At 40.2% G+C, this 21,753-nt stretch overlaps 1 protein-coding gene and 1 long non-coding RNA gene across 2 annotated transcripts in view; both read left to right on the forward strand.

The window, feature by feature from the left end:
• The first annotated feature begins 3,238 nt into the window (after positions 1–3,238).
• Positions 3,239–21,753, forward strand: part of kiz (kizuna centrosomal protein) — a 33,890-nt gene continuing 15,375 nt past the window's right edge. Inside the window, exons 1-5 of the mRNA XM_079286330.1 lie at positions 3,239–3,288; positions 15,978–16,140; positions 17,429–17,503; positions 18,793–19,417; positions 19,501–19,759. Of these exons, the coding sequence (XP_079142456.1) occupies positions 16,048–16,140; positions 17,429–17,503; positions 18,793–19,417; positions 19,501–19,759 (1,052 nt within the window). The 5' untranslated portion in view covers positions 3,239–3,288; positions 15,978–16,047. The remainder of the gene's footprint in view (positions 3,289–15,977; positions 16,141–17,428; positions 17,504–18,792; positions 19,418–19,500; positions 19,760–21,753) is intronic.
• LOC306790196 lies at positions 12,601–14,565 on the forward strand. Its single transcript, XR_013772689.1, has 4 exons — positions 12,601–12,713; positions 13,048–13,132; positions 13,423–13,482; positions 14,302–14,565. It is a non-coding gene; the product is annotated as an uncharacterized lncRNA (long non-coding RNA).

The following is a 21,753-nucleotide window of genomic DNA, read 5'->3' on the forward strand; positions in this document are numbered from 1 at the left end:
AAACATAGACATACAAATAAAACCATATGCCGGCACATGCGTGGCTGCACACTGTGATATTTTGCAAAATTTAAAATCAGACCTGGTTCTGAACAGATGCTACTAATATCATCATCTGGACACATTTCATCTTTTTAACACAACTTTGTGAAAATACCGATACCTGTGCCAACTACAAGTGCCTACGTTTTGAAACGATTATAAAAGCCCGGTCAACTCTCTCGCTGGGGGTATCAGCCAATTATAGAAACAAGTGACCATTGAATTAACACATGGAACTTGAAAGCTTTTGCACTCTGATATAGAATGCTCTCTGGGAAAGAAAAATAAAAAATGTCAGACCTTAATTTGCAATTTCACAGGGAGTCACCCGAGTTCTGGTTAAACAATAGGTTTCAACTGGATGGAAACACAATGGGATTGTAAATGTTGAAATGTGCAGCCAACGTGTTGATAAATGTCACCGATCTTCTTAAACATGTTTTTGTAAATGCTATCCAGACAAAAACTAAAAATGAATAACTAACGTTCTGACTGATTTTTTAACTCCTACACCTTCTTTCATCATAGATGAGAATTGAGGATTTGCATTAACAGCAAACACTGCTCCGGTATCTAAGTGATAGTGAAAGGAGCGAAGGGAGAGCCACGAAAACCAGAGCTGTGGAAGAGCAGCCACAAAAGACAGATAAACCCAACACCACAGAGAGGTGAGCCAACTGTTCCAAGTCTCACACAAGGGGAGGAAGAAAAAGGGGAGGGAGGGGGGGGGGGGGGGGAGAAGATAATTTAGCATTTGTGTAAGCTGTTTATCAAATTATTAACTGCACAGATGTTTCTGACTAGCTAGGGGCTGAACATGGGCTCTGCCAGGCAGGGGAACAAAGGTCTGAAGGATTCAACGGAGATGTGCACTGAATATCAATTTAATTTACTAGCTGTTAATTCTCATGCAAATTGTGACCTCTGTTAGGGCGTATCAATGGCCATACACATTGTATGTCTTCAGAGGAGCAGCAGGCAGAAACACTGTAGAAAACTACAAATGGGAAAAATAATATTTTCAGTGCAGCCATTCATGCAGGAAGATTTGGAAAAAATGTATGCACGGCACCTTCTTCTTTTTTTTAACTGATAAACACTTGTAAAGGCTATACCTACTCTATCATCAAAAGTGTTATTGTTTTGCACCTTTTTGGGCAGTCTGTGTTTTTCAAACTAAGAAGGAGCTCTACTGTAGATAACTCACTGTCAAGTTCAAATGAATGCTGTTCAGGAAACAGATAAGAACACATTGTGGAAGAGGAGAGAGGATCATTTATGAGCTGTTTTCTGTGCATTTATCTATGCAAAGTGACTGACATCATACTCACCATTTCGAATGTACTTTAATTGGAGTGTCTTTATTTTTGATGGAATCTCACCCATGGTGCCAGTGCATCTTGATAAGTTTTCTGCCGGATACACAAAAGTAAGGGAGAGCATCGTGAGTAAAACGGTGGTTGTGAATGTCATCTACGTTGTGAACCGTAATCTGCTGAATATGATCACGAATGCACGGTGTGACATTCAACAAAGGTTGATCACTGGCATCAACCCTCCGCTGAGCTCAGCTGGAACGGCAATGTTGCAAGCCCCATTTTCTTCATCACCTTCAAAAAGGGCCGCCTTTCAGCTCACCACAGCACAAACAAAAAGCCTGGCGACAATATCAATTATACATGCAGGAGGCAAACAAGGGGATTTATTTCACAACAAATAGCCTCATGGAGAGATGCTGAATGGGATGTATTAGCATTAGAAAAGGACAACAAAACTCCCCAGTTCAACAGCTAAAGAGCAATTTGATAGGACTGGAATTGGGGAAATTGCTTGATTAGGGTGTGCATTTGGAGGGGGCTGTCAATTTCAGAATCCCAGCAAGGATGTGTTGTGTTGTCCCTTTGACAAAGTGACACACTGCTGCAGTCAAAACATGACATTATGAAAACGGTCAGTGGTGAACTTTGATAATGCAAGACAAGATCGGGGGATGATATGGCATCCATCTGGGTAAATGAGACATCAATCTGTATCTGATAGAGAGTGGGAAGCTTGTCAAATGAAGATGAAGATGGCCCTTTAATGGCTGGTATTCAAATGTTGCAGACATTTTTTGGAAGCAAACGGTGGGGTTTTCTGAAGTATACGGTCCCATTTAATCCTGGTGGCATCATTTACACTTAATTCGAATTAACCGTGGTAACAAAAACACATTAAAGCATATGTATAAAGGAGGTTGAACATTATATTTAGTTTTACACTTTCTAAAAGGGCTGTTTCAGTAAATATTTGTAAGAGTTGTTGGAAAAAATATTAGTTTTTCTTACCCGAAACATTTGTCTTGCCCTTTTTTTTAAAACACTTTTTTTTGTCGTAAACGGCATACCTCTACCATGTACAAATAATGTTTAAAACGGAAGTAACGAGGGGGGCTCCCGCCCGTACTCGCACCACGTGTTCTCTGTTTTTAATCAGCAGGGACTTCTGGGAAGCGGTGCTCATGGTAACCAATGTAAACACCGGCCGACTTCCTCCACCTCCTTTACCTCGTCTCGGCTCTGGAGTTGCGCCAAAGCGGACGGAAATGCCAAACATGGCTCGCAGCGATGACAAGTATTATGAGAAGATAACATCGATCCAACAAAACATGCATAACAGGTGAGCTTTCCCTCTTTTTCGTTAACGGGACGTGGCTTGGTAGAGACCGCGGACTCGAGTTCTGATCTCTACCGCCCGGTAGCCTCCTCCTGCCGCTTCCCACAAGGAGGGAGCAGGCTAGCTACTTAGCTAACCAGCGAAGTCACGGCAGTCTATTTACTTTGGGCGCTTTCTCCAGCTAACAGCAGTACTGCTGCGGCTGTTCTTGCATGCAGCTGAATGAAAAGCTAACCTGACATGAACCGTCAAACGTTAGCATCCACATATTCGCCAAGTTACTCCGAAACTAATGCTCGCGCTTGTTTGTATGGAGTTAGCATTAGCTAACTCGCACAGTGTATCAACAATAACATACGCATGCACTGTTAGCTGATATTATGTAACAGCGTATTTGCATGTCAACATTAGCATATGCATTACAAACAAGTAACGTTAAATAGGTAAGTACCGTTAATATTGCTGCTAATTACTCATTAATTAGCCAAGCAAACCACGGGTGACAGTTCCCCTGACTTGTGTGTGCAGGGAGAAACGGAGGCTGGAGCTGGAGAGGGAACTGTTTGCTTACTCCAGATCCGATAATAGAATGTAAGTTATACTGATTTACTGTATACCAATACATATAGTGTTCTTATACCCTGACTCACCATACCTTGTTCTTATGATTTGACTTTCATATTAAGCTGTGACTTTGCTTTATGAGACATTTAAGTAGAGATCCCTATATGTATGTAAAATTTGTTTTGCAAATTTACAATTTATACGTATGTTCAATGGGTATACATATAGTATTCTGTATAGTCACTTTTGTATTTTTATTTGGAGTAGGCACTGGCATTTGTGTTCATCTGAATTGTTATAAACAATATCAACACAGTCGTGTGTGTGTGTGTGTGTGTGTGTGTGTGTGTGTGTGTGTGTGTGTGTGTGTGTGTGTGTGTGTTTGTCTTTGTATCCCGGTGGGGACTTTGACCTGACTGCACACAGACCCATGGGGACTCGTGTCACCGTGGGGACAAAAACTGAGGTCCCCACCGGCAAACCCCTCCTACAAGCTTCAGAACAGTGTCTAGACATGCCCCATGTAGTTTTCTCAGAAGTCCCCTGGAAACCATTTTCAAGAAAAAAATGTGTGTGTGTGTGTATGAATGCTCCCCTAGTGTATACACACTAGTACTGCAGTCCCCATGAGGTAGGCTGTTCTTGAAGTGTGTATCGCTGTTTGTCCACTCTCTATTGCCCCCTATTGGTCAAAAGTAGTATTACAGTTTGGGAATACACTTTAAATGTGTCTTTTTGACCAAAGATAAGCATGAATGAAATGCTACATTTGATAAAAAATAAATATATGTATAAATAAATAAATACACAAATACTTAATATTAATATTGATATTATTTATATTGCTATAGTTTTTTAAAAATTTGCATGAAAACAACGATAACCATAATGTATATTGTCTATATATTTCTCATGTAAAATGCCTGTTTTAAGTTTCTTCCATACAATTGTAATGATATTTTACCACAATTCATTATCTCATCATTGATATTATTGACAATAACAACAACAATTATAATAATAGTCTATATTTGATTTATTTTGCCATGTCAGAGGTGTAAGATCAATAAGGTCTTGTTTTGTTGCACTGCTTTTTTAAAACTAACTTTTAAACAGTGCTCACTGTTCAATGACAATGATATTGATGATAACAGACAAATGCAGGTTTAGAGTTGTATCCATAAACATAAAATAGGAGTAGAAAAGACATTTTCCTTTAAATCAATACAGCAGGATGGTTTGAGGGGCGGCTATTTTCTTGTGTACACTTACTATTGCAATCGTTATATTAGGCTAATCTCCGTGTAAACTACATATGGCAAGTTGCGGACTCACTGAGAGGTTTTGCAGTAATGACTGAAAAGACAAGGGGAGTAGTAACATCACAAAGCATAGAGAGTCGCAACTTAATGCTTCATCCACACACTCTTGTACAGCGTGGGAAAGCACATTGATATAGCCAGATGCCGTTCTTGAAGTCGGAGAAAAATAAGTCCCATTACTCCCATTATTCATTCACTTGTTGGCGTGTGTGTGGGCTGGTGTCAGCAATGTCTTGCTCCTTATTTATTTATGTTTTATGATTTTGGACTCTACAAAATTAATTGAATTATTTATTTATTATATCTTTAAGCATGTTATAGCATTCTGTGTCAGTTTTTGATTTGATTGTTCTATTATTATACTATTCAAATGCTATGCATCTTCTATAGTAGGTCTATAATACGCCAACTGAAACAGTATAGGGTTACGGTGGTGTGCTTATATATTTACCCATAGTGTTAATACTTAAAGTGCTTTCCTGTTATTTGTAGCCTATAGTATCACTCTAAAACATATTTTACTGTACGATGCCTTCAGCCTGAAATCAACAGGGTGTGAGCTATTTATTCAGGTTTTAGGAGCAGCATATCAGACAGGATATATTACGCAGCAGGATAAAGAGTCGTGAATTTCTACATTGAATAAAATATACTAGGATAGTTTGGGTTTGGTTGTCCTCCAAGGATATTTGAATATTTTTGACTTAAAGTATGCAATTTGACATCATTTTGGACCACTATTACGACCATAGATAACGCTGCAAAAGCTAAAAAATAAACTTTCTGTATAGGGAGTTAGGGCGAGGGACTGTTAGACCCAGCGATGCTGCTGGCCACCAGCCCGCTGTTGTGACCATCTTCTGTAACTAGTGAAGCATTTAAGCATAGTGGAATTAGCAAGCTAGCTAACTAGCCAGTTGTCTAGTTTGCTAGCCAGCTTGCTAATTTAACAATGCTTGAATGCTTCCCTATTTACAGAAAATTAGCCACCCAAGTTGCTACTCATCTGGCTGGTGCTGAAAGTGGGCCCTTCTACATTTCACTCTTTGGTGTACCATGATTTATTTTTCGCACCAGCAGTTCTCACAAGCAGCTGCGAGCTCATAATGCTTTTCTGACCTCTTCATATCAGTTTCTCTGGATGAATCATGATGGCAATTCATAACAGTGCAGTGCCAGTGTTTTTGCACCGTGCTTAAGTATGCTTAGTATGATTTTACAGGGCAAACATTTCCAGAAGAAACAAAAGGTCAGACAAAGCCTGTGATACATGTAAATAATGGAATAACTCCCTGCCTGCTCAGGAGAAAGATAAGCTACCTAGCTCAGTAGCTAGCCATCTGTCTCTGGAGCTAAGTCTGCTCTCTTCCAAGCTGCAACAACACTTAGCCACACAGACGTGCGTTGTCATTATAACAACTAACTCTTCAATAGACCACGGAAAACCGTAAAATGTATTTATATGGTGGCACCCCTTGTAGCTAGCAAAGCTCATTGTAAGTTGTTTTGTAACAACTAGCTATATGGTGGCTACAGGCCTCATTTTTTAACTCTTACTTTGAATATTCCCGTGGTGACCTTCTGATCTAATGCATGGAATCTGAGGATAAAACTCTCTTGCGCACAACACTATATATATACTATAGGAAGAACTTGGAGCAACATTGCATTGGGGTAAGGATAAAAACCCTGACTTTTTGTCCCGCCCTTCCGGACTGCCGAGTTACGATTTTCCAAAGTTCTGTACAGTTTCCCGTAGTGATTTATGGCATTTTGCATTCATTTGGCTTAAATAGACGTTCAGTTAATACCTAGAAAGCAATGGGCTAGCATGCTGACAATTTCACAGTAATTAAATCTTTCCACATAGATTGAGTGGTATGAAAATCAATGGGAAATTCCGTACACCTTTCCTGTAGTAATTTATGGCATTTTGACTTTATCTTGACTTTATTTGGCCTAATTTCCCCAGAAAAGAATGGGCTAGGAGGCTGACATTTTCACAGAAATTCAAGGTTTGTCCATTCATTAAATGGTATGAAAATCAAGTGGAAATTCCAAACACTTTCTCCATAGTGAACTATGGATTTTTGACCTAAGTTGGCCTAAATTCGCATAGAGAACAACGGGCTAGGACCCTGACATTTTCACAGCCAGTCGACCTTTGGCCAAAGACCACGTGGTATGAAAATCAAGTGGAAATTCCATACACTTTCTCCATAGTGAACTATGGATTTTTGACCTAAGTCGGCCTAAATTTGCATAGAGAACAACGGGCTAGGACCCTGAAATTTTCACAGCCAGTCGACCTTTGGCCAAAGACCACGTGGTATGAAAATCAAGTGGAAATTCCAAACACTTTCTCCACAGTGAACTAAGGATTTTTGACATAAGTCGGCCTAAATTCGCATAGAGAACAACGGGCTAGGACCCTGAAATTTTCACAGCCAGTCGACCTTTGGCCAAAGACCACGTGGTATGAAAATCAAGTGGAAATTCCAAACACTTTCTCCACAGTGAACTAAGGATTTTTGACATAAGTCGGCCTAAATTCACATAGAGAACAACGGGCTAGGACCCTGACATTTTCACAGCCAGTCGACCTTTGCCCACAGATTAAATAGTGCGAATATCAATTGGAAATGGACTGTGTTTATTTCACCCAACAGAAAGGATTCGAACCAAATGACACTTATCTTCCCAAGTGGCCGAAAGCCAGTTTACACCAGTCTTTTCTCTAACTTTTTATACTTTAAAACGGGGTAGAGTTTTGAATCCTTTTCTCCTTCAAAGAGGGGCTCGTCACCATTACATACCTATAATCTGGACGTCGTAACTGCAAGTTAAGGTCCCCAAAAACAGCCACAAAGGGCTTAATTGGGGCCTTAATCCCTTATATTAGTGGATTTTTTGACATATGCAAGAATGGCCATAACTTCTCAAATATGGATCCCAGAACCCACATATTGTGGACACACATTGTGGACTAGGCCTACAATAGGATCACCTGAATAAAATCCCTCTAGATTATCTAGAAAAGATTTTTGCCTGTATCAAACTCCGACTTCAGCATGGGGTACACGTCCCTAAACTGTACACCCTGTCGCACTCTTGGTGAGATTAGACCAACTTTTACTTCTGAAGATGTCAGAGCCCTGCTTTTTTAATATGTTGTAGACAAGCCCCAATGAGGCACATTCAAGTTGGATGGGACTCCCTAGCACTTAGCATGCCTGCGCGGGAAGAGGGGCAGTTGGCCTACATTTGAATGGGGCATTTTGAACGATAAAATGAATGGAAAGTGATTACCCAAACGGCCCATCCTTCAACTAGTCATAACTTCTCACAACATGGTTGAATTTGATGGGATATTATGAACTGGGTAAACTGGGTGAGATGGGTGAACTGGGTGAGATGGGTGAACTGGGTGAACTGGGTGAACTGGATGAGATGGGTGAACTATGGATTTGTCACCGAACTCGGCCCAAATTCCCATAGAAAGCAATGGGCTAGGACCCTGAAAATTGAACGGTCAGTCGACCTTTGGCCGATGACCATGTGGTATGAAAATCAAGGGGAAATTCCAAACACTTTTCCCATAGTGAATTATGGATTTCTCACCGAACTCGGCCCAAATTCCCATAGAAAGCAATGGGCTAGGACCCTGAAAATTGAACGGTCAGTCGACCTTTGGCCAATGACCATGTGGTATGAAAATCAAGGGGAAATTCCAAACACTTTTCCCACAGTGAATTATGGATTTCTCACCGAACTCGGCCCAAATTCCCATAGAAAGCAATGGGCTATGACCCTGAAAATTGAACGGTCAGTTGACCTTTGGCCAATGACCATGTGGTATGAAAATCAAGGGGAAATTCCAAACACTTTTCCCATAGTGAATTATGGATTTCTCACCGAACTCGGCCCAAATTCCCATAGAAAGCAATGGGCTAGGACCCTGAAAGTTTAACAGTCAGTCGACCTTTGGCCAAAGACCATGTGGTATGAAAATCAAGGGGAAATTCCATACACTTTCTGCGATGGTACACTTTCTGCTATGGTAAACTCCGTACACGTAGAAATTACGGCCTTTTGACTCAATTCTGCCTAAAGACACCTAGAAAACAATGGGCTAGGAGGCTGAAATTTTCACATTAAGTCAACCTCTGCCCCAAGATGAAATGGTCTGAATATCAACGGGAAATTCTGTACAGTTTTCCCATAGTGATTCATGGCATTTAGCATTTATTTGGCTTAAATAGACGTTCAGTTAATACCCCTAGAAAGCAATGGGCTAGCACGCTGAAATTTTCACAGTCAGTCGGCCCTTGGCCACAAACCACGTGGTATGAAAATCAATAGGAAATTCGGTACACTTTTCCTGTAGTAATATATGGCATTTTTCTTCATTTTAAAGTTATTTGGCCTAATTACCCCATAAAACAATGGGCTAGGACCGTGAAATTTTCACAGTCATTCCATCTTTGCCCCATCGTTAAATGGTATAAAACTCAATGGGACATTCCAAACACTTTTCCCATAGTGAACTATGGATGTCTCTACCCAGATGACACTTATGTTCCGACATGGCCTTCAACAGTCTTTTCTCTCAAAATGTCCACTTTAATTTAAAGTAGAGATTTGATTCATTTTCTCCTTCAAAGAGGGGCTCGTCACCATTACACACCTATAATCTGGGCCTCGTAGCTGCAAGTTAAGGTCCCCAAAAACAGCCCCAAAAGTCAAAATTGAGGCATATGACCTAATCTTTCGGCCTGTTTTGGCAAGTGAGAAACGGGCCATTAAATCGTAGTGAAAGGTTGGAACTGCCTGATTTTTGCATAAATCAGTCGCCTGTGATAAGGTGATCCAGGATCTAAAGCGAGATATCTGTAGAACCTTGGGAAAGCTAACTTCCGGTAGCAGCATGCTAACGACTTGAATCCAATTGAACCTTGAAGAGGGTCCTGTTTTGTCCATCATATGTGAATTTCATCAAAGAAGGCCATTGACAAGTGTTTTAAAATTGATCAATATTAAAAAGTGGTCACAATCCAGATTTTACCAGTCTTTTCTCAAACTTTTTATACTTTAAAAAGGGGTAGGGTTTTAAATCCCTTTCTGCCTCAAAGAGGGGCTCGTCACCATTACACACCTATAATCTGGGCCTCATAGCTGCAAGTTAAGGTCCCCAAAAACAGCCACAAAGGGCTTAATTGGGCTCAATTGGGGCCTTATTCACTTATATTTTGGCATATGCAAGAATGGCCATAATTTCTCAAATATGGGTCCTAGAACCCCCAGATTGTGCACACACATTGTGGACAAGGCCTACAATAGGACCACCTGGAAAAAATCCCTCTAGATTATCCAGAACTGATTTTTGCCTGTATCAAACTCAGACTTCAGCATGGGGTACATGTCCCTAAGCTGTACACCCTGTCGTACTCTTGATGAGATCAGACCATCTTTTACTTCGGAAGATGTCAGAGCCCTGTTTTTTTAATATGTTGTAGACAGGCCCCAATGAGGCACATTCAAGTTGGATGGTACTCCCTAGCACTTAGCATGCCTGCGCGGGAGGAGGGAATTGGCCTACATTTGAATGGGGGATTTTGCCAGGATAAAATTAATGGAAAGTGATGACCAACTGCCCCATCCTTCAAATAATCATAACTTCTCACAACATGGTTGAATTTGATGGGAAATTGCTTGGCAACATTCCCCTTGATGACTTGAATAGGAAAATATTGCGGAAAAATCTGCAGACCCTCTGGAATGCTATCTCCTGTTAGCAGCATGCTAATGACTTGAATCTAATTGTACCTTGAAGAGGGTCCTCTTGTGTCCATCATATGTGAACTTTAGCATAAAAAGCCATTTACAAGTGTTTTTATTGCACCCAACAGAAACAGCAACATGTACACATCATTAACAGTCTTTTCATAATATGTTAGTTAAATACACATATAAATACTTCTGTTGAATACAATGGCTTGTAAATAGTTGTAGTTTCTATTTTATGAATATCAATGGTTGTATAATTTTTTAACAGTTCAAAAATGCTTCTATTACTTAACTTCATTAGAAATGCTTGTTTCATTTCAATGTCCTTTTTTAATTGAATTTTTTTTACATACTTTATACTAAATTCTAGTTGAGCAATAAAGTCTCAACTTAAGCAGGTATTTTATGTAATCCTTCCGTTTTAGTAATTACTATTACCTGTCTAAGTTATTAACAACGGCTGCAGACCAGGCCGAGCCTCAGAGCTCCCTCATGCTGATCGTGACCGAAGGAGTGGGGGATGGGTGAGGTTACGGTGGGGACAGTCAATGTCATGTTCTGTGTAAAGTACCTTAAGTTTCATTGCTGACATTACACAAAACCTGACGTTTACCATCATCATGGGGACCATGGCGTGGCCCCTCCCCCATCAGTGCATGCGCCCGTGGAGAGGTGACTCACTGCCTCAGACTGTCGAGCGGCTCCACACACATGTAACTTGACGGGCTAGCTGTGGAACCTGGATGGAAATGGTAAGTTTTTAATTATTGTCCTTGCTCCTAATGTTGGTACATGTACTGCCATATAAAAAGAGCTGTTGCAATGTGCTGGAAGTTAACCGAGATGGACAGCTAATATTAGCTAACACTAAGCTAACATGTGCAGCTAGCATGTGCAGCTAACAGAGCTGTGAGTGGAGCTGGGTCTGGATAAAGGTGGAGGTGGGTCTGGATAAAGGTGGAGGTCTGAACAGACGTGAGTGCAGCTTCCTGCTGTCACAGTGTTTTAACACATTGATATTCAGGCTAAATGTAGCCTCTGCTCCAAGGAGATGAACTACAGCAACAAGGGCTCACATGTCCTCTCATCACACTGTTCACTGTTTCGGGCTTGTCACCTTTTTCACTCATGAGTTTGCAGGTATGCGATCTGAGACCAGCCTACCGTTAACGGAAGGCTGGACAACTAATTACAGTTAACTACAAATGGATAATTTACACATCGTGGGGCTTTTTTACAGTCACAAAATGATATTTAGATATTGTTTAGAATTTATATTTTATCATCATTATCTTTTCCCACAGAACGTGAATATTATGCTCAACAAAGAGACATATTTGACATATTGAGTCAAGGTTAACTTTAAAAAAAAGTATTTCTTCACATGTAAGCAGATATTGTAATTCAAATAACCATGGGTATTGAAGTAGAATATTTAGCCTCATACTTTCAGAAATAAGTAGATCACCTTACTATAATGCAGCCTATAAGACCAGAACAAATTACTTTTAATTTCAGTCAAAATGTAATAATAGCAGCTCAGGCAACAATTTTAATTACACAAAATTCTACCACTGCAGCTTGAAATACTGAGAAAGTCTTTTGTAATAGTGGAGAATATTATACTGAATACTTCAGGGAGTCTATTGGTTTCAATCCCAAACTGATCATACTCTCAGGGTTTAAATCATATAACTATTTAACCATAGTCTAGACGCAAATGAAACACATTTTGACCCATCAAAGATGATGTTGAAGTTATTAGTTCATCGTAAACCATATTAACATTTCTATCCTCTAATATATTTGCAGGCGCTGATGTGACAGATGGCTTTAACCCTGAACAGACCAACGAGGTAGGATATGTCATCTTCTTTGGGTTCTTAATTGACAGTTAACCTGCTCGACTGTGAATGTCGAACAGAAATCAAAACAATGCTAGAGTAATTCATTTCTTACAGACTACAGCTAGTTAATCACACATATTAGACTTCCATTATTACGACAGTGTTTCCCACAAGGAGAAATTAAATAGTTTGCACTGCAGCCACTTATTCATAATGTCTGATGAAATATAAGTTGTAGTATTTGTTGTTTGGTTGTGTATTATTTTATTTATGTAAAACAGTGTCGATTGGTAGGTAGGTAGGTAGACTGGTAGGTCGACTGATAGGTAGGCAGACTGGTAGGTTGGGAGCCTGTCTAAACATTACAAAAAAATGATTTGTTTTTCAGGAAGAACACCAGCGGTCCAGTGACAATACCGATATTCTTGACCCCACTCCAGCTGATGTCGATGAGGACACAAGTGTTCCAGAGCTCATGAGAACCGACAGTGGAGTTGTAAGTTTATTTGCAAAACTTCACATTCTAACATGAAAAGGGCCATGACATCTGTCAGTTTACAGGAATCAGGGTAATATTTCCAGAGGCTGTGATGATTATTGAAAGCGGTAATGTGAAGTGCCACTACGAGACAAAGCACAAGTCTTTTGAGCTAACGTCTCGCATCTCAAATAAAGGCACAGGAAAATAAACCTAAGAGCCCAGCACTCAATTTCTTTTCTAAACATGTTGCCTAGTTTTAGTCTATTGTTTTGTCTTGACATTTATTATTGTTAAATGCTTGTGATTTTACAATGAAGAATATCCAAGTCTAATCCTTTCTTCTTTTAAGCTCAACAGACAAATGCTCAGAGACAAAAGAGAACCTCTATCAAGTTCTGAGTACAGTGATGAGGATGATCCACATCCAGCCAAAGGTAATATTTCGAGTAAATGTGAGGATTGTGAAAATTTCTGATAAAATATTTCTCTTGGAAAGAAAGCACACACTGTCCAGGTACATTGCTAGCCTTAATCATTTGCATGCCTTTTACCTTGCCTGTATTATTTATTGATTTATTTCCAATCACTTTCCCTAATACAGTTTCCTTAAAATACCACATGAGTGTTTATTCTGTGGGCACCAACAGATTGTAGACACTATTTGATTGGATGTATGAAATTAATTGAAAGTCTGTTATTCTCAGTTTTGCTTGTGTTTTAATAGGTAGTTTGGATGAAAAGATGCTGGTTGGAGAGGCCTCTGGTCAATCACACACAAAAAAAGGTAATCTTTTCAAAGTTGTTCAGTTTCTCACCTAGGATCAAGTTATTTGGTGAGTCCACTGACATGAGAATACATTTTATAGATTCCCTATCCAAAATAGAAATAAACTAATAAACTATCATGTATCGTTATGTAGTATGTAACTTAGTTAATACGTGTATTAAGTAGTTCAAATGAGCTCCACCTTTACCAGCTGCAACATTAAAGTGATACATTCATTAATGCATCGATAATTATTATCCAATGATTTCAGCCTACTATAAATATATTATTTTGTCCATTCTGCATAGTGAGTATACTTTAACTTTCAATATTACTCTGTGCGTTTCTATCACGCACCTGGTTTTTGTGTGCCCAGGTTTTGAGGCTAATGAAACACCATATTAAAGTAACTGGCATCATTACGTAAGGAAATATAATTTCACATCATCCAGTATATTGAATTCAGAATCATCTATGTAAAGGACTCATTTGTTCAGGTCAGTAGATCTCATCTAGTCCTAAATCACATAATGTCCTCTGGACTAAATGGACAATGACCAGTTGTTTTAAATGAAGTACTCCACTTGTGTCATGTAATACTGAAGCTAGTGTTAGTAAACCGTGTCTTTGTTCATACTTCTGCAACTACCGTCTATATTTCTGCTGCGAGTTCTATTTTTGTATTAGACACTGTTGCTCCAAATACTTATGTTACTGCAACTACAGGTTGTTCTACTCGTATTTTGTGTACTGCTACAGTCAAGATCGATACAACATTATAGCCTCAGTACTTGCTGGTTTTTGAATAACATTAAATTACTGTCTCATTTTATTCAGGGTCATCACAAACAAAAAAACAGAAGTGGACCAACGACGAAATCCAGGCTGTGGAAAAAACACTCATGGACCACATCAGATCTTGGAAGGTTCCTGGAATGCATTCAGACGTCACCACTAGCTCTCAAAGGAAGGAGGTGGGAGGCAGTGAAATTTTACACAAAAAACCGAATTGATGCACTAAAGCGAAAGTCTTTGCAAGAAAGGTAAGCTTTTACATTTGTGCACTATTGTGTTCAGATGGAAGACTACAGGTACAATCTTTGCTGGACATTTATGCACTTCTGTTGCTGGACGTTGTTCAATATTGTCAAATGGAAGGTTTAACAGGTTTTTTTTTTTTTTTGAAGAATTCATAATCGTGCCTGTTCTCTTTGACATTCCTCCTTTTCTTTGTTAAATATTTGAATATTTCTATTTGCGTTACGGCATTAAAGTTGTACGAATCTATTTTGTGATACACAAACATATTTTCGTTGTATTTTTTGTTATTTAAAACCATTTCACTACACTTAAAAAGTGTACATTGCAGTGCAGTTGTAATAGAAGTTGTACACAACAGTTGTGAGGCATTGAAAGGTTTTGAAACAGTAAGTGTTGAAATAATGTTTACAGAATTACAATTTAAGTATTGTAGTAGTCAAGTTCAGTATTTGTTTTGCAAGTGAAATACTACTTTGAAATATTATGCTGAGAGCATTGCAGTTGTGATACTGTGATATTCAGCTCCATCATTTGTAGGTTTTTTTTTCAACTGAAATACAAAGCACTGAATATCACAGTATCAAAACTGTAATGCTTTCAACTGTAATATTCAGTGTACTATATCTGAAAAATGCACAGAACTTTGAAATAAAGCTGTGAAGTTTGAACATTTCTGATTCTGATCTGACATTTACATTGAGTGGAGTTCAATATACACAGATGAGTCATTATACAATTACAACATTTAATGGTGAATCCACAAATGCAATATTAAATGAATTAACAAAATATAATACAGAAACAACTCTTTTTTTAAAATAAAGCTCTAGTTTCTATAAACTTACCCTCCATTGAATACCTTATATAGGCTTGAATACCTTATATAGGCTTGAATACCTTATATAGGCTTGAATTCCGTATATAGGCTTGAAAGACACATTTTTAACAGTGTCCCCTGGTGGTGGTTTGTATTATGACATGATAGGAGCGTCCCCGCTGGGATAGAAACACCAGACAAAAATTCAGTTTGTTAAATTTGAGAAGTTTTGATACTTGAGTTGATATTTTGGTTCCCAGGACCAAAACAAAATTTATGTGATGAAAAGTATGCCGTTATTCCATTCAGAAAATGAGGTCCCCACGCGTAACCTCTACACAGGCGTCCCCACCATGTAGCAAAAACGTGTATGTGTGTGTGTGTGTGTGTGTGTGTGTGTGTGTGTGAGACAGAGAAAGTGTTACAAGCACATTGCACCTTTTGGATGTAAGCTGAACAGCCTGTTTTCATCATAAATTGATTCTCATAAATAATAATGTGCTGGGTTGAAACAGCTGAGAGGAGAATTGAGAATAAGATTTAAATTTAAAATGTATTGTGCTTAACCTTTTTCCTCTGAAAAGTCTAGCTCTTATTTTTTGACAATGTTCCGAGATAATATTTCTTTTGAATAATAGTTCTCCACTGCCTTCAGCTCACAGATAAAGCGTTCCAAACTGCGCAGTTATCTCAAGGAAATCTGTGACAGGGGAGCACGAGCAAAAATGAGAAACCTTGAGCTTCTGAGAGATGTGGAGTGCATAGAAATTAGGATGAAGGAATATAGTCCTGACCATTGTCCCCTGCAACAACAAAAGGTATAACACACACACACACACACACACATTTTATTTGTTCAGTGGAATAGTTTTTCTCATTATAGAGTTTCATGAAGAGCAATCTGAACAAACACCCTGCCCACAAGGTTTATAGAGGTTTCCAAAATTTTACTTTTCTCTAAAATATTTGATTGCATTTAATTGTTTATTCATTTTTGGAATACTGTGTGTTTAAAAAAACATTTGTACACAATACACCATGACTTTAGAATAAGAACAATAAACTCACAGACCTACAATAGAATAGTATTGTGTAAGGAATGTATATTAGTTATTATAGCATGTGTTGGATGCACATTTGCCTTAATGCAGTGCTGTAATTTAACACAGAGTAGTAATAGTTGCTTGCAATTGCTTGATGTGACAACAGTAAACACTCAAACTGCAATTTATCACGACAAGCAAATGAACGAGGGGGAAAACAATGAGCGAGTCAGATTATCACTTAAAACTCAACGACAGTGCTTGACAGCTTAATATCAAATTAACAAAATTGGCTAATTATGACTCGCTGAGTTAATTGCCCAATATAGAGACTCTGAAGTGCTCCAGAGGTTTAGTCATTCTCTCCCCTCAAGCAGTTGGTTTATTTCCTCTTGATGCTTTATGAGTCCTACATGTCTGTTGTTATTTTGGTGGTCCTGTTGCTCGTTGTTTCCGTTGTCTAAAGTCCCCCTGAATTTTGTTGTCGAAAACCATAAATTCCTCAAATGGACAGGGAGTAAAGTGACGGTAGGTGCGTACATTTATGACAATTTCAGTGTAATCTTTCTTAGTATTGGTTAACATTTAAAGACAAGAGTGGGCAAATGAGAATTCATGAAAGCGGCCTTTTTTTTAAATGGTCTGGTTCTGTAAACTGCCATTGTTGTGATGAAAAGGTCTGGCATGTTTGAGCTAATCCAAGTGCCCTTCAAATGGCCATTAGCTTTTTTTAATTGGAGTTGGGATTAAGGCAGTAAGTTAGTCTGTGGCCGGTCAGATAAATGTTAAAGTGTGTCAGCAGCCACACAGAGAACAGTCACTTGGGAAAACCCCGCTGTGATCGACTGATGCTCGACGCTGTCACCTCTGCTTTCACACCACATGCAGATAATATTCTACAACACTATCGCAGCGTTTTAACAGACGATTCCTAGTGTTTGCACGAAGAGTGGGGTTTGCCTGTCGCACGCCAGTTAAATGTTATGTCTATCATCCTCCTGTCACTTTTCTGCTCTTATCTTACTCTTATCTCCGTATCATTCTGTCTTTACATCTCTTACAGGCTGACGTTTTCAAAAAGATTGCCAGATTTATGGAAGCAAAGAAGAATATAGGGCAAGGGCTTGATGCAGCAACGGTAATGCAAATATCTGCGACATAAACTATTAGTATGGTAATAAGAATAGCATTCAGGTTTGGAAGTAGCATATTTGTACATCATGTACTTTACACGTGTACTGTGTTTGTGCGCCTGTTTTTACACATACTTTCTTATGTAGCACTTGCTTTTTTTAAATAGTTGGATCCTTCTTTTCTTTAAAAAAAAATGTTTCCACAAATCTCAGTTCTATCAAGCTATGTTTTCAGGTTCAGAATAACAAAGGCAAGTAGACATTATGCCTGGTAAATCTGTAGAGGAGTCTACATTTAAACTGTGTATCTGCAGTAGCACAGGTGTCTAATCCTAGCTGGTGCATCTGTACAAGCGATGTAGTTCAAGTCCATAGCTGCTTTCTCCCTTCACTTAAAGCAGTTAAAGCTCTTTTAGATGAAATGTCTAAGACATCTCATAATAACTTGGAGCATGCCGTCTAGAGCAGTCACTTGTAACTGTGTGCAAAAACCCCCGTCAGCCTGTCGATATTGTAATGAGCAAAATGGTACCGTCACTCCATTATGCATACAAGCCATTGGCTGGCAGTGTGCATGTCCCTCAGGCTGCAGCATTCATTAAGGGAAGCTTACCGGGCTGAAAGCTGGAGACAGATGATAACGGGATATGATTTTCATATTTAATACATTCCTTGGAAGAGCACACGCGTGCCGCAGATTGATAGAAGAATCAATTGCTACTTTAGTGAAACACTTTCTACTTTGCCCTGCAGCTACCGATGGAATCACTCAGCCAAGAAATTAACTTTTCCTCTTTTTTTTACCTACTTTGTGGATCTGCTGGGCAAGGCTGCATGGTTTACAGGGAATGTTATTAAGCAGCTAACTGTTTGGTATTTAAGACGCTTATCAGAAAAGAAACAGAAGCCATGCTTTTTGTTATTACGTTTGGAGGGAGGCTTTTTTTTTTGCTTCACTCTCCCCCCCCCCCCTTGGTGACATTGCAGACATGAATCAAAACTTGTCTAAAGGATTTCTAACAAGATGAAAAGTTAAAACATTGATCCTGAGACATTCTTCGAAAAGACGTTGTGAAAAGAATTCTGACCTTGGCCCAAATAAGATACTTATTCAAATCCGTAAAGTGGATGTTAACGTACTATTTCAAAATAGGCTTATTCAACCTAAGCAAGAAATTTGTCGTCTTTGAAAATTGTATTTATTTACAAATATTATTTTTACAAGGTAATGGGAATTGTGTTGCCAAAAAATGTATATATTTCATCGATTTTCTTTTTTCTCCCATATTTGCAGGATGAAGCTGTGTCTATACAGCACCAGGACAGCTCCCTCTCTCACCCAGCTAGGGGTTTTAAACCACCACCAGCGGTAATCTCTATGGGCCGCCAGACCTCCGGAGGGTCTGACGCTGAAGCTGGCACCACAAGTGTACACTCACACCAAGCATTGCATCGTTCACCCAATCGCAGCGTGCACTCCCGCGAACGTCTACCAAGTGGCCTTTTGAAGGACTTCAGAGTTGGCGGAGAGGATGCCGCCAGCAACCGAGCACATTTATCAGATGACATTTCAGGCTCAAACGATTCCCCCGACGGCTGTAATTTGAGTGACAAACATGAAAGAACGATGGCGGCGCTCCCATCTGTTCCGTCCATTTGTGCCTTAACAGGCGCAGCGGGCAAAGCGCCTTTCGGAAGTGATGATGAACAAGAACCTTCACCTCTGGTGACCTGGACGCGGCCTGAGAAGAGTCCGTCTCCCAGCAGCAGTAGACTCATGAAGGCTGACGATTCCCCTGCAGAACACACTGACTCCCGAGAGGTGGCTCATCAGCCAGCCGTAATGGAAGACGGGGAGCGAGGTCGCAGCCATTTCATGCCTCAAACCACTTTGGGAAAAGAAGCTCAGGATATACCAGGTTTGCAATGCTATCTGCTCGCTTATTACCTCGTCGTGTCTTTTTACCGCCTTGACTTAAATATTTAATGTGTTAACATTCAGGTAGACGCGGGAGCGTCAGCACACCGAGCTCCGATGTGCAGTTGTCGGAGAGCAGTGTTAGTGACCTGTCCATTTCGCTGACACAATCTGAGCTGGAAGAGGATCCGCCTGAGGGTGTGGCACCTGAGAGGAAAGCCACTTCTGGAGGGAGCGGTGATCACAATAGGCGCAGCCCTGAATCATCCCTCCACTCTGACGGGTCCAAGAACACACCACAGTTAAACTGTGAATCCTCAGCTCCAGTGGGGACTTTGGAAAGGTACGGTATGTGTGACTTCTGTACATTGTCTGGAAGTGGATGTGGAAGAAAAACACTAACAAAATGCTTTATGGCAACACATTTCCTAAAAGGCGCACAAATGCAGTCGGTGTTTCTTTCTCACCCCCCTAAGATTGAAGGCTAAGCAAGCTGGGAAAGGAGAATGTTCTGCACAGCCACGCTGAACCACAGAGGGCTGTTAGTGATAGGAGCAGGTGAAGACACCGCACAGTCCTTGCCACCATCACATCAGAGGCTGACAGAGGGGATTGTGGGGGTCACGGTCCATGCCGCCATGCTCTATGAGGCTCAGCGGTGGCTGCGGTGGTGGCAGTGATGCATCTTATAGGGAGAGCTGTAGGGAGACCTGTCACCAACAATATTGCCATAATCCAAGATAATGCTGTAACAGAGCAATTTTCTGCTTGAGAGACCTCAGGAAGTCCCCAGTGGAGGAGGAAATTTGTGGCACCATAGAGTGTTCTGGAGGGTGGGCATGTGGACAGCACTTACAGCCACAAATCCTTAGCGTGATGATGGCCTCTGAGTTGAAGGATCATTTTGGATGGGGTTAGAGCCACAGACAATCCTGTGTGAATGTTTGTGCCCAGAGCTTCTTCAATTTCCCTACAATACACAGTATTTCCTTGAAAAACTGTTTGTTATGTATATTTCTCCTTTACCATATTCTCAGGGACAGTCCCTTTTTTCCTGTTCCTGTCCTTGGATTATGTACATTATGCTTGTTTCCCATTCAACATTTTATTTGTTCGATGAAGTACCCACTTGCACATATGCTCACAATAATACTATTCAAAACAAACACAATATTTCTGAGCATGTTTCGAGTGTGTTGTAAAGACATGCTACACACAGACAAAAGTGGGATTTTATTTTCTCCCCTGCAAGTTCAGCATGTTGGTGCCATGTGTTTCTGTGTGGTCTGCTATACTGTTCATAGTGTGACCTCAAGAGGAGCTGCAGTTAGCCTCCACCGGGGAGACGGTGGTGGGGGCTGCAGCTTTCATTGTTAACACGAAGGGCTTCTGTGTATGAGGAGAAAACCAGAGGCTTTGATGTAAAGCTCAGAGAGCATCCAGGCTCTATCCTCTCCCTCGCTCTCTCTTAAGGTTAGAGTTTATTTCGCTCCCTCCATTCAGCTCACAGTCAGGAAAAACAAGCCTTGGCAATTCATTAGATTATCCCATTATATTTCTCCTCCAGCATGGCTGGGGTGAGTGAGGGTACATGACTGAAATATCCTCCAGGTTTTTTCTTCCAGACTCATCATAATGGCCCCACTGTGTCCTGCTCTCAAATATGTCGTCCCTGAACTGCAGGATGGTTCTGCCTCATTGTTGGCAAGAACGCCACACAAAAAAATCCGGTTCAAGTCGAGAGATGGAATGTAAGCTATATAGGCTTTAAAATTTGTTAAACATTCTGCAATGTCATTAGGGCATTACTTTTAATTTATTTAGTTTCACAAAGATTTCTCAGTAGGTTTTTCTGGGTTTATCTCGTCTCTGTGAAGTTATTGCACATTGCCACGCGGTACTTTTGTAAACTGCGTGCTCACAGTGTGGTTGGACACATCCAAAATGTATCCCTGCACTCAAAGTGTTCTTACTTGTGGTACGTTTTTCCATTCCTTTGTGATATATTTGCCGTCTGTGCCAGCAAGGGGAGATCTTTCCGACACCAATCACTCAACAATGAGACCATTCCGTGTGATAAATCACACCGGAGCCCGTACTGTACACTGCAGACCGATATCGCTGCAGCGAGGCTGACCTCTTCCTCCGAGCTAACAATGCGCCCCTGATGATGTCGACGCACAGACAACGGCAGCATCTAAAGTGAGGTTGGGGACCTTGACATGAAAGCTGGCGACAATACAATGAGAGAGCGAGAGAGAGAGTGGTTTTGCAGCAAAAACACAAACTAATTCACTTTCTCCCTCTCTAAAGGTCTCTTTTTGAAGAGCGTTGACA

The sequence above is a fragment of the Melanostigma gelatinosum genome (genome assembly GCF_949748355.1).
Source record: "Melanostigma gelatinosum genome assembly, chromosome: 16".
Classification (NCBI taxonomy): Eukaryota; Metazoa; Chordata; class Actinopteri; order Perciformes; family Zoarcidae; genus Melanostigma; species Melanostigma gelatinosum.